This window comes from Geotrypetes seraphini, chromosome 10 (genome assembly GCF_902459505.1).
Source record: "Geotrypetes seraphini chromosome 10, aGeoSer1.1, whole genome shotgun sequence".
Taxonomy (NCBI): Eukaryota; Metazoa; Chordata; class Amphibia; order Gymnophiona; family Dermophiidae; genus Geotrypetes; species Geotrypetes seraphini.
This window is the reverse complement of record NC_047093.1, coordinates 2,087,467-2,102,825: the sequence shown is the minus strand read 5'-3', so window position 1 is coordinate 2,102,825 and position 15,359 is coordinate 2,087,467. Positions and strand designations below refer to the sequence as shown.

General features: G+C 41.6%; 1 protein-coding gene across 3 annotated transcripts in view; it reads right to left on the bottom strand.

Moving 5' to 3' along the window:
- Positions 1-741: 741 nt before the first annotated feature.
- NOTUM (notum, palmitoleoyl-protein carboxylesterase) overlaps positions 742-15,359 on the bottom strand; it is a 54,111-nt gene continuing 39,493 nt past the window's right edge. For all 3 annotated transcript variants that reach the window (XM_033959949.1, XM_033959951.1, XM_033959950.1), the window contains 2 exons: positions 2,110-2,157; positions 742-1,569 (listed from right to left, as the gene is read on the bottom strand). In XM_033959949.1, the coding sequence (XP_033815840.1) occupies positions 1,266-1,569; positions 2,110-2,157 (352 nt within the window). In that variant the 3' untranslated portion in view covers positions 742-1,265. The remainder of the gene's footprint in view (positions 1,570-2,109; positions 2,158-15,359) is intronic.

Below are 15,359 nucleotides of genomic sequence, written 5' to 3'. Positions count from 1 at the left end.
TAGCATTGGAAAAAACTGGGAACATGATTTGGGAGAGAATGTGGTTGAGGATGTATGGGAGTTTTTTTTGGACTAGGATTTGTAGGCCTGTAGCTCATTTCTTGTTTTATGTTGCACATTGGGCACTATGGACTTCCTATAACGTGTTCCAAGTTGCCAAAGAATGGGTCAATTCCTGTAATCTGGAAGTGGGGTCTTTTAGACACATGGGGCCCAATAATCAGACTTCGGGAGGCAGTAAACCCGGAAATTGAATGCCGGGACATATTCGGCAATCAGCATTGAATTCTTGGGGGGGTTTTGGCTGTAAAAAAAACAACTCTACCCAGTTAAACCAATATTCAAAGATATACCTGCTAGCTATGCAGGTCTGTTTGGTCAGCCAGTGAGTATTGCCGCTGCTGGATCAGACCTGTGGTCCATCGTGCCCAGCAGTCAAAGACCAGTGCTCTAAATGAGTCCAGCCTCACCTGCATACGTTCCAGAATCCAAATTTGTAGGGGTGTGCACGACATTTGGAATGGCAGAGAACACTAAAGATAACCCTACTACCTAATAAGGTTGCACTCCTTTGTTGAATCAATGTTAATGCAATAATGGACTGCAGTTAGAGGGGAGATGTCAGTTCTGGGCTGTTGCACTCTCTTCCATTAGGGTGAAATCACAGGAAGCTGCCATTGCTGTACAAATATTCAGTTATAGACAAATACCAAAAGCAGCAACTCTTCTGTTAATAGTATAATCAGTTATGAAGCCCTTTATAAACCATGCACTGTTTACATTCTTTGAACAGTCATTCGCTCCTGCAGTTATAAATATGATTTACATAATACAATAAATAGAATTATAATGGCCGTCTAGCAGGAGATTGGCTTTCCATAATTAAAAACCCCATAGAATGGACTATGTCTCTTTTGTGTGTCTTTGCTCATGAGTCACGTTACAATGGCCAGATTAGATGAAAGGTCAATACCTCTTTCCATTGAATAACTTGGTTTTTTTTAAGAAACTGTCCCCAGCAAAATCATGTGACCTTTATTTGGTATCTCGGTGGCCAGAGCTTTTCAGCATAGACTGAGTCTTGCTAATGACATCTACCAACAATGTTTATTGTAAAAATGCTTCCTTGTATCTTTCAGGTCCTGTGTTATCGGGGATGGAGGGGCCTGAGGTGAGGGTGGGGGCTCAAAAATCGGAGGCAATACAATATGTTTGAGATCAGGACCATTAGTCTGGTGCCATCTCTTGTTGTGAGCCCGGGTCTTTTAGCTACCACTGTTCAGCATTCCCAGAAGTTTGGTGGGCTCCAGGCCCTGTTGCTGGGCCATCTTCTGCACATCAAAACCCAAATGCATCAGAAACTGGATCACATTCATCTCCTGCCCACTCAGTTGATCCCGGATTGTTGGACATGAGGGGTTGCAGTGAGGCCAAGGACAACTGTCTATTAGATGAAGGGGGCAGCCCTTGAGGGGAGATTTCCCATTCTTGTTCTCTTGGAGGCTTCTGTCCCAGCAGTGCAGGGCACGAGGTAATGAGGTCCCTTTTACCTGAATATCTATCCAATGACTGCAAAAAAAAATCAAATAAAATGAGCCTGTGCAGGTCAAAAGCAGAGACACCGATAAACAGATACAGAAAGAAGACAATGGGTCTCATTTACCAAGATTTTGTCCCACTCCAGGGGTCAGTTTATAAGGGGGGGAGTCCTTGTGTATTCACGTTACTGGGATACAGGATAGACAGAGCAATGTTGCCATATGCATGTAGATTTTATAAAACACCTAGGCACATACACCTTTACAGTACCTTCTATGTGGGTTGACATCTGCTTTGGCACTAGGAGCCAATTTGATACATAGGTGCCCAAACTATAAATTGCCTTTTTGTATTAAAAAAAATTACACCCCCTTCCCTCCTTGGCTGTGGGGTCAAAGCTTGGTAAATGAAGTTAAATGTGTGAAAATTATGAAAGTATTACACACCTCTTTATACAGAGGGTCAATAAACAAGTGGAGGCATGCCTGACATGCAAGAGAGGTCACTAGCATACTAGTTGGGGGTGAGGGAGACATTGAGAGCGCCAGAAAGACATCCAAAATAACTTACCTGCGTGTAATAATTTCATGTGACAAACAGGCTGGAGCAAAGCTAGCTCTGCAAAAGAACACATGAAGGACACGTCATTTGGCTGTCTATGAGACTGTACACTGCGTCAGCCACAGGCAGATGGCAGCAGGGTCCTGCAGTCCTGTCCTTTTCTAACCTCTAAGTATATTTAGCATGTTATATGAAACACCAAAGGCACATGCTATCCTACTTTTTTATTTGTTAATAGCCCAAAGCCATACACAGAGCACATGAACTGTGTAGTGAAGTGTCCAAAGGCAGCTCATTGGTTTTAGGCCATGTGACACTTTTGTTAGGTTGTGACCCACTTTGGATCATGACAGGCAGGTAATAAATACAATAAAACAAACATACCCCAAAGGGTATCCAATTAAATTGTGTGCGTGAGGCAGCAGGAGAGAGAGGGATTTCTGGCCAAGCACGAGCTGAAAGAACATGCGAACTTAGAAAACAGAGGGTAGGGTTAAATGTTCATTTCTCTCAATGGAGGAGAGTAAACAGTGGAGTGGCACAGGAGTCTGTACTGGGATTGGTGCTATTTAACTTATTTATAAATGATCTGGAAATTGGAACGATGAGTGAAGTGATTAAATTTGCAGATGACACTAAACTAAAGCGATGTCTGCAAATTATCCAAAATAGTGCTATTAAACTGATCTATAACGCTAGAAAATATGATCATGTTACACCATTATTTATTGACGCTCACTGGCTCCCTATTAGCCATCGCATATTGTTTAAGGTTATGTTGCTTATATTTAAAACTTTGGCTTACAATGAACCCCAGTTTATATCAAGAATGCTAATTCCCCACAGCTCTGCGCGTACACTCAGATCATCTTTTCAAAATCTATTAGTTGTTCCTTCTCTAAAAATAATAGGTACACGAAGATCAGACATGTTTTCTGTAATCGGTCCCCAATGGTGGAACTCTTTGCCTCAAACACATCAAAAACGAAAAAGATATCCCTTCTTTTAAAAAATCCTTGAAAACACACCTTTTTAAAGATGCTTTTAACATTTAAACCTTTTTCGACTTTTATGATATATTTTTTTTTAACTATCCTGTTTCCTTTTGTTTTTTCCCTTATTTGTCTTTCTCGATATAACAGATGTATCTTTTTACCCTCCTCCCCTTCCAACTAATGTTTGTCCTGTCTTAATCTCAATGTTCATGTATTTTGTATTTTTTAATTCTATCCTATTTTATAATTATGTACATCGCTTTGTAAACAGATTCAGCGATTCATCAAATATTTAATAAACCTTGAAACCTTAAAGCCTTAAACTGTTCAAAGTTGTTAACACATGCGGATTGTGAAAAATTACAGGCGTCCAAGTGGCAGATGAAATTTAATGTGGACAAATGCAAAGTGATGCACATTGGGAAGAATAACCCGAATCACAGTTACTGGATGCTAGGGTCCACCTTGGGGGTTAGCGCCCAAGAAAAAGATCTGGGTGTCATCGTAGACAATACGATGAAATCTGCCCAATGTGTGGTGGCGGCCAAAAAAGCAAACAGGATGCTAGGAATTATTTTAAAAAAGGGATGGTTAACAAGACTAAGAATGTTATAATGCCTCGGTATCACTCAATGGTGCAACCTCACCTTTAATATTGCATTCAGTTCTGGTCTCCTTATCTCAAAAAAGATATAGTGGTACTAGAAAAGGTTCAAAGAAGAGTGACCAAGATAATAAAGGGTATAGAACTCCTCTCATGTGAGGAAAGACTAAAGAGGTTAGGGCTCTTCAGCTTGGAAAAGAGACAGCTGAGGGGAGATATGATTGGAGTCTATAAAATCCTGAGTGGAGTTGAACGGGTACAAGTGGATCGATTTTTCACTCTGTCAAAAATTACAAAGACTAGGGGACATTCGATGAAGTTACAGAAAAATATTTTTAAAAGCAATAGGAGGAAATATTTTTTCACTAAGAGAATAGTTCAACTTTGGAATGCATTGCCAGAGGTTGTGGTAAGAGCAGATAGCGTAGCTGGTTCTAAGAAAGGTTTGGATAAGTTCCTGGAGGGAAAAGTCCATAGTCTGTTATTGATAAAGACATGGGGGAAGCCTCTGCTTGCCCTGGATTGGTAGCATGGAATGTTGCTACTTTTTGGGTTTTGGCCAGGTATTAGGGACCTGGATTGGCCACCATGAGAATGGATTACTGGGCTTGATTGACCATTGGTCTGACCCAGTAAGGCTATTATGTTCTTATGGAGCTTCTTTTGCAGACCTATGGTGGCTTTGAATCTGTAACGAAACCTTGCTCAGTGGGGCAGATAAGGATTTAAACAGCCTGTCCATTCTGTGTATTAGTGCTGCCATGCTACAGAGCAACATCAAGCTCAGGCACTACAAATCCACCATCCCTGTATGATTAATTATCTCCTTGTGGTGCTCATTCTACACACATTTTAGCCTGTGCTGACCTCTTCTTCTAGAGCTTTCTTTCTATGAAGACAGGAATAGGGCAGATGAACTATTTCTACCTATCGATATCTGAATTCCCATCCCTTTTCTTGCGTTTGCCTACTTAAGGTTCATTTCATGTGGTAGAAATTAAAGTAGACTCATCAATGGTTCAGACAAATACATTGTCACCTTCTTGGTGCCTTTCCCTTAGGAATAGTGCCTAGTAGAAAAGAGAGAAAGCAGCACTGAAGAGCTGTTGGTAGTCCTCAGATCCTTCTAACAGCAAAAGAGAATGAGTGGGTTTAGAGAGTCCACTGGAGTTCCCAGATCCTTCTGACAGCAAGTGGGAATAAGCAGGTTTAGAGAGCCCGTTGGAGTTTCCTGATCCTTCCTACAGCAAGATTTTGATTAGCATATCCCTACTGTGGGGGTCTCCTAGAAGTAGTGAGATCCAGGATTCTCTATTTATTTATTTATTTATTCATTCATTCAATTTTCTATACCGTTCTCCCAGGGGAGCTCAGAACGGTTTACATTAATTTATTCAGGTACTCAAGCATTTTTCCCTGAGAAATGTTCTGGCAGTTGGTAATAAAGCAAGCCCACAAAGTATGGAGCCATACTGGACTTAGCTCTTATGACTGGGGAAAGTGTTTCTGATTTTACAGTGGAACAGGCACAGCCTGTCAAGGTTCACGGGGAACAAAAGAAGGAAGGGCAAACACAAACACAAAATTATTCAGAGTAGTGAGGATGCAGAAGGATTGCGAAGACCTGCAATGTGACATAAACATTCTCGAGAAATGGGCTGTGACATGGCAAATGAGGTTTAACATGGATAAGTGTAAGGTGATGCTTGTCGGTAAGAAAAATATTATACACGAATACAGGATGTCAGGTGCAGTACTTGGAGAGACCCCCCAGGAAAGAGACTTGGGAATACTGGTTGACAAGTCAATGAAGCCGTCTGCGCAATGCGCAGCGAAAAGGGTGAACAGAATGCTAGGAATGATTAAGAAGAGGATCACAAACAGATCGGAGAAGGTTATCATGCCGCTATACTGGGCCATGGTATGCCCCCACCTGGAATACTGCATCCAGCACTGGTTGCCGTACATGAAGAAGGACATGGTACTACTCGAGAGGGTCCAGAGAAGAGCAACTAAAATAGTTAAGGGACTGGAGGACTTGCTGTACAGTGAGAGATTAGAGAAACTGAGCCTCGTCTCCCTTGAAAAGAGGAGACTGAGAGAGGACATGATCGAAACATTCAAGATAATGAAGGGAATAGACTTGGTAGATAAAGACAGGTTGTTCACCCTCTCCAAGGTAGAAAGAACGAGAGGGCACTCTCTAAAGTTAAAAGGGGACAGATTCCGTAGAAACATAAGGAAGTTCTTCTTCACCCAGAGTGTGGTAGAAAACTGGAACACTCTTCCAGAGGTTGTTATAGGGGAAAACACCCTCCAGGGATTGAAGACAAAGTTAGACAAGTTCATACTGAACCAGAACGTAAGCAGGTAAGGCTAGACTCAGGGCACTGGTCTTTGACCTAAGGGCCGCCGTGTGAGCGGGCTGCTGGGCACGATGGCCACTGGTCTGACCCAGCAGCGGCTATTCTTATGTTCAGATGGACAAGAGGGAACCCATAGACATCATTTACCTTGACTTCCAAAAAGCCTTCGATACGGTACCCCATGAGCGACTGCTTAAAAAGCTGTGGAACCACGGGGTGGAAGGGGATGTCTACCGATGGATGAAACACTGGTTGGCAGGCAGGAAACAGAGGGTTGGAGTAAAAGGCCATTACTCAGACTGGCAATGGGTCACGAGTGGAATCCCGCAGGGGTCGGTGCTGGGACCGCTCCTGTTCAATATATTTATAAACGACTTGGAGACAGGGATGAAATGTGAGGTTATTAAATTTGCAGATGACACCAAACTTTGCAGCAGGGTAAGAACCACGGAAGACTGCGAAGACCTGCAAAGGGACCTAACGAAACTGGAAGAGTGGGCAAAAAAGTGGCAAATGAGCTTTAATATAAAGAAATGCAAGGTCATGCATGTAGGGAAAAATAACCCGATGTTCAGTTACAAGATGGGGGGTTCATTGCTGGGGTAAGTAACCTTGAAAGAGACCTAGAGGTGTGGGTGGATACAACAATGAAAGCATCGTCACAATGTGCGACAGCCTCAAAGAAAGCAAACAGAATGCTGGGTATTATCAAAAAGGGCATCACGACCAGGACGAAGGAAGTCATCATGCCGCTGTATCGTGCAATGGTGCGCCCTCATCTGGAGTTCTGTGTCCAGTATCGGTCACCATACCTCAAAAAGGACATGGCAATTCTTGAGGGAGTCCAGAGAAGAGCAACTAAATTGATAAGAGGTATGGAAAACTTATCTTACGCTGACAGGTTGAAAAAGCTGGGGCTATTCTTCCTGGAAAAGCGGAGACTTAGAGGAGACTTGATAGAAACCTTCAAAATCTTGAAAGGCTTAGAGAAGGTAGACAGGGACAGATTCTTCAAACTATGGGGAACCACAAGTACAAGGGGGCACTCGGAGAAATTGAAAGGGGACAGGTTTAGAACAAATGCTAGGAAGTTCTTCTTTACTCAGAGGGTGGTGGACACATGGAACGCGCTCCCGGAGGCTGTGATAGGGCAGAGCACGCTACTGGGGTTCAAGGAAGGTTTAGATAAATTCCTGCAGGATAAGGGGATTGATGGGTACAGATAGAAAGTAGAGATAGGTTATAGGAAAGTCAGGGACCACTTAACAGGTCATGGACCTGATGGGCTGCCGCGGGTGCGGACCGCTGGGCGCGATGGACCTCTGGTCTGACCCAGTGGAAGCAATTTCTTATGTTCTTATGGCATGGATCAATCTCTCATCCAGGGAAAGAGCTAAAGCAAGAACTTACCTTATACAGAAGCCTCACTGTTCTTTGATAGGAGAAGGTTTGTATTCATGTTTATTCATTATACTTGATGAATTGCATAATTTTGGACCAGCCAAGTCTAAGTGATTACAAAATACTTTAAAAAGCCATCCAGAAAGTTAGAAAATAACTCTATAAATTACATAATAGAAAAGGTTCAGATACACCAGGGGAAAGATGGAACATAGGGCCAGATTCTCAAAAATTAAGGTTGCCTTTAATGCGGCCACTAAACTGATTCCAGCCAGTTTAGCCTGCATGCATTTTAGCGGCAGATTATCAAAACGGCTTATCACCGTCTTTTGTGAGCTTTCTAGCAGTCTCTGACACTGCCATACAAATGGGCTCTTCAATATTTAAATGAGCACTCTGGTGGATTCTTCAACATTGCCAACTCCAAGAGCAGTGTCAGCTTTTAGCAACATAAAATCAGTGACTGGTCCGGGGGTGTTGGTACAATTCCAGCATTGTGAAAAGTGCATTTTGTGGCGTGTGTTTTGACTGTGGCTAATGAAACAAAATAAAAATTACATGATTCACATAAATTATAGTTTGTTTGGGTTTTATTTAGGGGGAGTGGTAAAAGCACGCTTCTTGAACGCGTGTATTATAGCCGTGTCTTATGAATTATAGTAGTTTTTGTGGGAGAAAAGGCGTCTTAGACATGCTTGTTAAAAGCCAATGTTGCATCTCCCCTTCCGTCGCAAAACAACACCCCTTCAGCAGTGGGAGGGATGCCCACTCTCTCCTGCCACCACGCAACCTCATCCCCCGTGCCTCCAATGAACCCTGCCCTCTCTCCCTTACCTTACTTAGATGGCTGGCCACAGGGATGCCTACTCCCTCTGGCCCACCTCTTCAAAATGGCAGGCCTTCCCCTCTCCAGTGCATCCTCCTATGGGTGGGGCCTTAGGAGTCTGGGCCAATCAGAGCCTTAGGCTCCTCCTCGGTGCATCTCAGGATGAACTGGGGAGGAGGCCTTAAACAACCTGGGCCAATCAGAGCCTCAGGCCCCTCCCAGTGCATCCCAGGATGAACTGGAGAGGGGAAGGTCCACTATTTTGAAGAGGTGGGCCTGCTGGCTGGAGAGAGTAGGGATTTTGCGGCAGCAGGGCTACAAATATTGGTGGTTCTACCCCTTTGCGCTGCAGATAACAGTGAGAAACACCACCAAGAAAGTTAAAACTGCAGAGGAAGCACTATTACTGATGGCATCCTTCCGGCCAGCCATCTGTTCCTTAGCCTCCCATATTCCTCAGCAAGGCCATCAAAGGAAAGCATGGCTCCCCCCACCCATACATGGCTATGAATATGTAAAAAAGTTTAGCTCAATTAAGAAAGGTCCTATAATATTGGTTAGGGCAGGGGTAGGCAATTCTGGTCCTCAAGAGCCAGGTCAGGTTTTCAGGATATCCTCAATAAATATGCATGAGATAAACATAAGATTTGCCACTGCTGGGTCAGACCAGTGGTCCATCGTGCCCAGCAGTCCGCTCACGTGGCAGCCCTTAGGTAAAAGACCAATGCCCTATTTGAGTCTAGCCTTACTTGTGTATGTTCTGTTCCAGTAGGAACTTATCCAACCTTTTCTTGAATCCCTGAAGGGTGCTTTCCCCTATAACAGCCTCCGGAAAAGCGTTCCAGATTTGCATCTCAAGGAGGCAGTGCATGCAAATCCATCTCATACATATTCATTGTGGATAGCCTGAAAACCTGACCTGACTCCAGCTCTTGAGGACCGGAATTGCCTACCCCTGGCTAGGGGGAAAGTCAGGAAGAAAAGAAATAGCAGAGAGAAGAAAATACTTCCTATCAGGAAACTACTTAACTTGCTGTTTGATTCAAGTGGCTAAGAATACTCTCATAAAAACATCAAGATGTGGCAAAAGCTGGTGTAATCTATCAAGAGGGAGACAGGGCAAGGCCTATAGAGGAATATTTTCCACCATCTGCTGTTCCATGCGAAGACTGTATAAGACTTTGGTGCGACCTCATTTAGAATATTGTGTACAATTCTGGAGGCCGCACCTACAAAAAGATATAAAAAGGATGGAGTTGGTCCAGAGGAAGGCTACTGAAATGGTGCATGGACTTCATCATAAGTCGTATGGGGACAGGCTTAAAGATCTCAATCTGTATACTCTGGAGGAAAGGCGGGAGAAGGGAGATATGATAGAGACGTTTAAATACCTATGTGGTGTAAATGCGCATGAGTCGAGTCTCTTTCATTTAAAAGGAAGCTCTGGAATGAGAGAGCATAGGATGAAGTTGTGATAGGCTCTGGAATAATCAAAGGAAATACTTTTTTTACAGAAAGGGTGGTAGATGCTTGGAACAGTCTCCTGGTAGAGGTGGTGGAGACAGAGACTGTCTGATTTCAAGAAAGCTTGGGATAGTCATGTGGGATATCTTAGGGAGAGGAAGAGATAATGGTTATTGCAGATGGACATTTGGCCATTTGACCTTTATCTGCTATCATGTTTCTATGAAAGGAAGTGCTGGTGTGAGATAGCATAGGATGAGGTGACAAACCCAGGAGTAACCTAAGGAAATACTACTTCATGGAAGGGGGGTGAGTGAATTTCCATGAGAACCATTTGCATTCAAGAAAGCATGTGACAAACGCAGAGGGAGAGATTAGTAGTTGGTATTTAGATGGGCAGACTGAATAAGCAGTCTGGTCTTGGATCTGCCATCAGTTCTGGGTTTCTATGTTAATAACTCTTTAGCTTTCTTTTTGAAACTTTGCCTCTAACTTGCCAGTAATTAAGCTCTTTCCTGCTTCCTTTACTGTGATCTACTTTTCTTTTTATGAACGGCATCCTTTCACCTCACCATTTAAACACATTGACAGTCCTTCAATCGTTTACCTTTTCAAATGCATGGAACGCATACAGTTCAAGCTTCCAAGTCAGTCTTATTACAGTTGCATATGGATGCTGTTTAACCTTTGCAACTGCACCCTTTAGATTTCCTTTCTGCTCAGTTGGTCATATTCTACCTTTTAAAGTTAAATGCGGTGCCAAATATACATTTTTTAAATACCATGGCCACTGTTAAAAAAAAACCCCACAAAACCAAATAGACTTGCTGCCAGGTCCAAATATTGATGCATTTGTTCCCACTATGTCTCCTACTTTCCTGCCTGGCACCAGTCCAATGGTAGCAGAAATAAGGTTGTGTTAATGAAATAGCTGACTGCCAGTCCGTAATCCTTAGAAGTGCAAATGTTTGCCTGCAAGGAAGCTGCCCATTACTTAACGTCTATTAACATTAAGTAAACATCTGCTACAAGTGTTTTCTTATATTCTCCTTGAAATCAGTCCATGTCAGCAAATTAACTGAAGTATCCTTTTTTCTTGTACTGTATGGGTTTTGTCATTTAAGTTGTTTACTCATTGAAGAATTTAAAATTGGCATGTTTAATAGAGTTGTTAAAGTGACAAGAGATTTACAGCACTGAAAAATGTATGGAGAACATAACATGCCCTTATGTCCCAAAATCTTCTACAGTTCTCTACTCGCCTAATGTAACCCAAATATGGGTCTGTTTTCAGGCCTTTCAGAATGCCCTTGCATTTCTAAAACACTGTCTCATAATTATCCCTCTCTTCTCTCCTATGGGTTTTGCAATGATTTCATATGGCTTTAAGTGCAGGGTCTATGCCATTTTGATAGCTCTGTCTAGACTTCATATCTAGCCACATTACAGCTCAGATCTCTGTCATCCAAGGAGCGGTTCCTGAAGGCTGAAGACAGGCAGATTCTGTTCTTCTCCACACAAAAGTGAAACTAAGAAGGAGGCCCATGAGCTGATCTGTGTGAAATGGAGGAATATTCAGTTTCTGGAATCCAGTGGATTACAGACCAATTTTACATCTGATTCATTTTTGACTAAATGGCCAGAGTGTTGGATTTTATGGTATTATTGAACCTCCTCTGCTTTCAGTACTGTTAATTTTGAGGTTATCTTATGTTATAGAAGTGATTGTATTTCACCAACTTCCTTACTGAAAGGTTCAAAATGGATCACAATATAAAAGAAAAAAAAGAATCACTGCACAATATTATTCATTTAGAAAATGCTTTCTAAACAAGAATGTCTTGAGAGATTTAGGAAAATACAGTAATATATGAATTTGAATATCTCAAATTATTAGGTAAAGAATTCCAAAACGGGATGGACTAATAAAGAGAGCGTGTCTGAATGTTTTTATACTGACGGTAACGGAGTAAGCAGGAACGCAAAGCATGCAAGGCCTACAAACTCCTGGAAAGGAGAATAAACTGATCAAATATTTAGATGAAGAACCATCAAATATAATTTAAAGAAAGCACGCAGATGAATTAGAGAAGGTGGAGCACGCTCATATTTTCTGAGACGAAAGATAATTTTAGCTGCTGTATCCTATAAAATTTGAAGTCTTTACAGGACTTAGGAAAAATGGTTGAAAACAAATCAAGCGATGAAAGTATGTAGGCCTGTATTAAAAATGATCCTTGGAAAATAATGAATGCCCTTGGCAAAGTTGTTTGAAGAGAACAGATCTTACTACATTATTAACTTGTAGCATTATAGATGAAATAGTTATCAAAATCATTAAACCTAAGGTTACAGGGAAGTGGGCTTGCTTGGGTTTGATCTCATCTGACTGACAGAAATGTGCAAGTGGAAACGGGATGAAGTATCTGCTTTACATACTGTATCATGGGCGTGCCGTGCCGCAAGGTTTGGCACTTCCTGCATTGTTAATTAATTTAGTTTTATGCAATGAACAAAAATGGAATACAACACATCAATTGGTTATTGACCCATAACGCAGATGGGCAGCGCCGCGCTAATCAACAACTCTGAAAGATAGTCAGTACAAAAGTATTCCATCAAAGAGAGAAAAAAAGCAACCCAAAAACATCATAGACAAAGCAAACCCATACAACACAACCCTCACTTGTCCATGGCTCAAAGAAAAACAACAAACTTAGAAGAGAAAGAAAAGACAAAGACATAGAGAAATGATACCTCATACATCAATCAGCTGCAAGTCCTCGCTAATTTATATAAGAGTCCCAGACTTTATGAAATATACTAAATCGACCATATTTAAACGCTGTTAATTTAGACATCAAGCAAATATAGTCCAATGAAGGAGCCGAAGGTTTCTTCCAATGGTGCACCACCACTACTTTAGCTGCTACAAACAATGATATAGCAAATTTATGAACCTTCTGAGAAATCCCCGGCAAGCGGGCGGGCATACAAAACACAATATTCCACCCACCATGGATATATAACAGAAGAAATAGCTGTTAATAATTGCAAAATCAAATTCCAAAAAGCCATGATCTCTGGACAGGACTACCAAATGTGCAAAAAGGTGCCTCTTCTACCTTGCCAACACTGATCCAAGGTGGCTGGAAACATCCGAGAAAGCCTGGCTGGAGTCAAGTACCACTGGTAAAATTGTTTTATAACCATTCTCCACAAGAGACACAGCTATGGAGACCAAAAACAAATGATTGAACATACCTGACTGAGTAAAACAGTCATCCAAATCCTTTTCCCAGAGAGCTACATAAGTGGCAGAAGGATTTGTCTGCACCAAAAGAGCTCTATAAAGTTGCCCCAGAGCCCTCCCAATCTCAATGCCCATTCTAAATGTGTTTCCCCCAACTCCAATTCCACTCGCCCTTTAATTCTAAGAAAAGCCCTCAATTGGTTATAGTGAAATAAATCAGAGTTCCGGAGCCCAAATTCCTCCACCAACTCTTCAAAAGGGATCATCCCAAATCTGATTAAGAGTACGCAAAGAGACTGAGCTCAGCGTAGAAAGGCAGAGTAACACTGATTCAGGGGGAAGTCAGGAAGAAAAGAAATATGGGACAACAAAAAATAATGATGTTCAGGGAAAAACCTCTGTTGTACCCTAAGCCAAGTCTGTAATGGTATCTGCATGAGAATAGGTAGGTCTCCAAGTAATTGACATATTCTATCCACCGGGAGCTAAGGAAGGGCCCACAGGGGAATAGAAGGTATCAAAGATTGTTCCAAACGAAGTCATGGTCTATAGAGTGGACCAACTCAATCTCCCCAAATTTGTAGCTGCGCTGCTTGATGATATAGGGTGAAATAGGGAATCCCCATCCCCCCTCTCATTCGGACCTGATACAAAGTAGCCCGATTAGCCCTCGGAGGCTTCCGCTTCCAAATATAGCTGAAGACCTTCCTATTAAGACGGAAAAATAAACATTTTTGGAATATGAATTGGAAGGGCCATAAAAAGGTAGAGAAATTTAGGTAAAATTATATTATATTACTGATTTCTATTCCGCCTCAACCTTGCAGATCTCGGCGGATTACAAAAGAGACATCTGGAGATTTCCAGGATGATTACAAAGAGACTTCTGGACTTTTCCAGAAGAGTTACAAGAAGAAGAACATTTCCAGAGGAGTTACAAGAAGAATGGTGTAATATAGTTTAAGGAATGCTTACCATAGTTTAGGGAAAGTTTACTATCTTTATAGCATGAATATGCCCCAACCAGGATGTACTTATACCCTCCCATCTGTCCAGGTCGGAAGAAATGTCCTTCAGTTTATTTAGAAAATTATATTTGTACACTGCACTCAAGGTATGTGGCAAATTCATCCCTAGATATCTAATATAATGAGAGGCCCAGGTAAATGAAAACATAGATTTCACTCAACTCACTTCTGCTGCAGTCAGATTAAGATTTAAAAGCTCCGATTTGTGCATATTGATTTTGAAGTCTGACACCGCCCCATAGTCTCGGAGAATGTCCATAAGATTCCCTAAGGAATCCATGAGATTACTAAGCAGCAATAAAACATCATCTGCAAATAACAATACCCGATGATCTACGGAGCCTACCGAGATCCCTGTCACAGTCTCAGACGATCTAATTAAGCGTGCCAGCGGTTCCATGGTTAAAGTGAATAAGAGTGGACACAGCGCACACACTTGTCTGATCCCCCTCAATAATGTAAAAGCATCAGTGTACTGACCATTAATTTGTGTCGCCAGGGGAGATCTATATAGAACCTCAATTCTTTGCATGAAAGAAGCAGAAACATAAGAATTGCCACTTCTGGGTCAGACCGGTGGTCCATCATGCCCAGCAGTCCCCTCACGCGGTGGCCCTCTGGTCAAAGACCAGCGCCCTAACTGAGACTAGCCCTACCTGCGTACATTCTTTTTTTTTTTTTCCTTTATTTATATTTTGAACATATTATCAAGAATAAACTCCTTGTACAGAATATGATTGAGTCAACATAATATAAACAATTGAAGTAACATCTATATGACAAAATTTCTATTTACTTAATCAAAATTAAAGTCCCAAATTGAGATCCAAGATGTTCCTGAGTGAGAAACTATTAAAAGGAAAAAGAATAAATTCAAATTACAAATTAGGCGGTCAGATGAGAGTGGATCAAGAGTAAATTATACATTGAGATTTTCTTAATCCCCTTCAAGGCACCTCCTGGAGAGAAATCCTGTCAGCTGAGAGGGTTCAAAGAAAATATAATTGCAAGATTTATACTTTACAATGCATTTGCAAGGATATCGTAAAAGAAATGATGCCCCCATTGCAGCGACCCCAGGCTTAAGAAGCAAAAATTCCTTCCTTCGTTTCTGAGATTCCCTTGTCACATCCGGAAATATTTGAACTTTATATCCAAGAAATTCTTTATGTCTATTCTTAAAATAAAGCTGTAATATCCAATTTTTATCTGGTGATAAAACCACCGTAGCCAATAGGGTAGCTGGAATAGCTACCTCCTTCATTGAAGATTCCAATAATAATGTTATGTCCATTTGTTCACCCTGACCTTGTTGTTCTAGT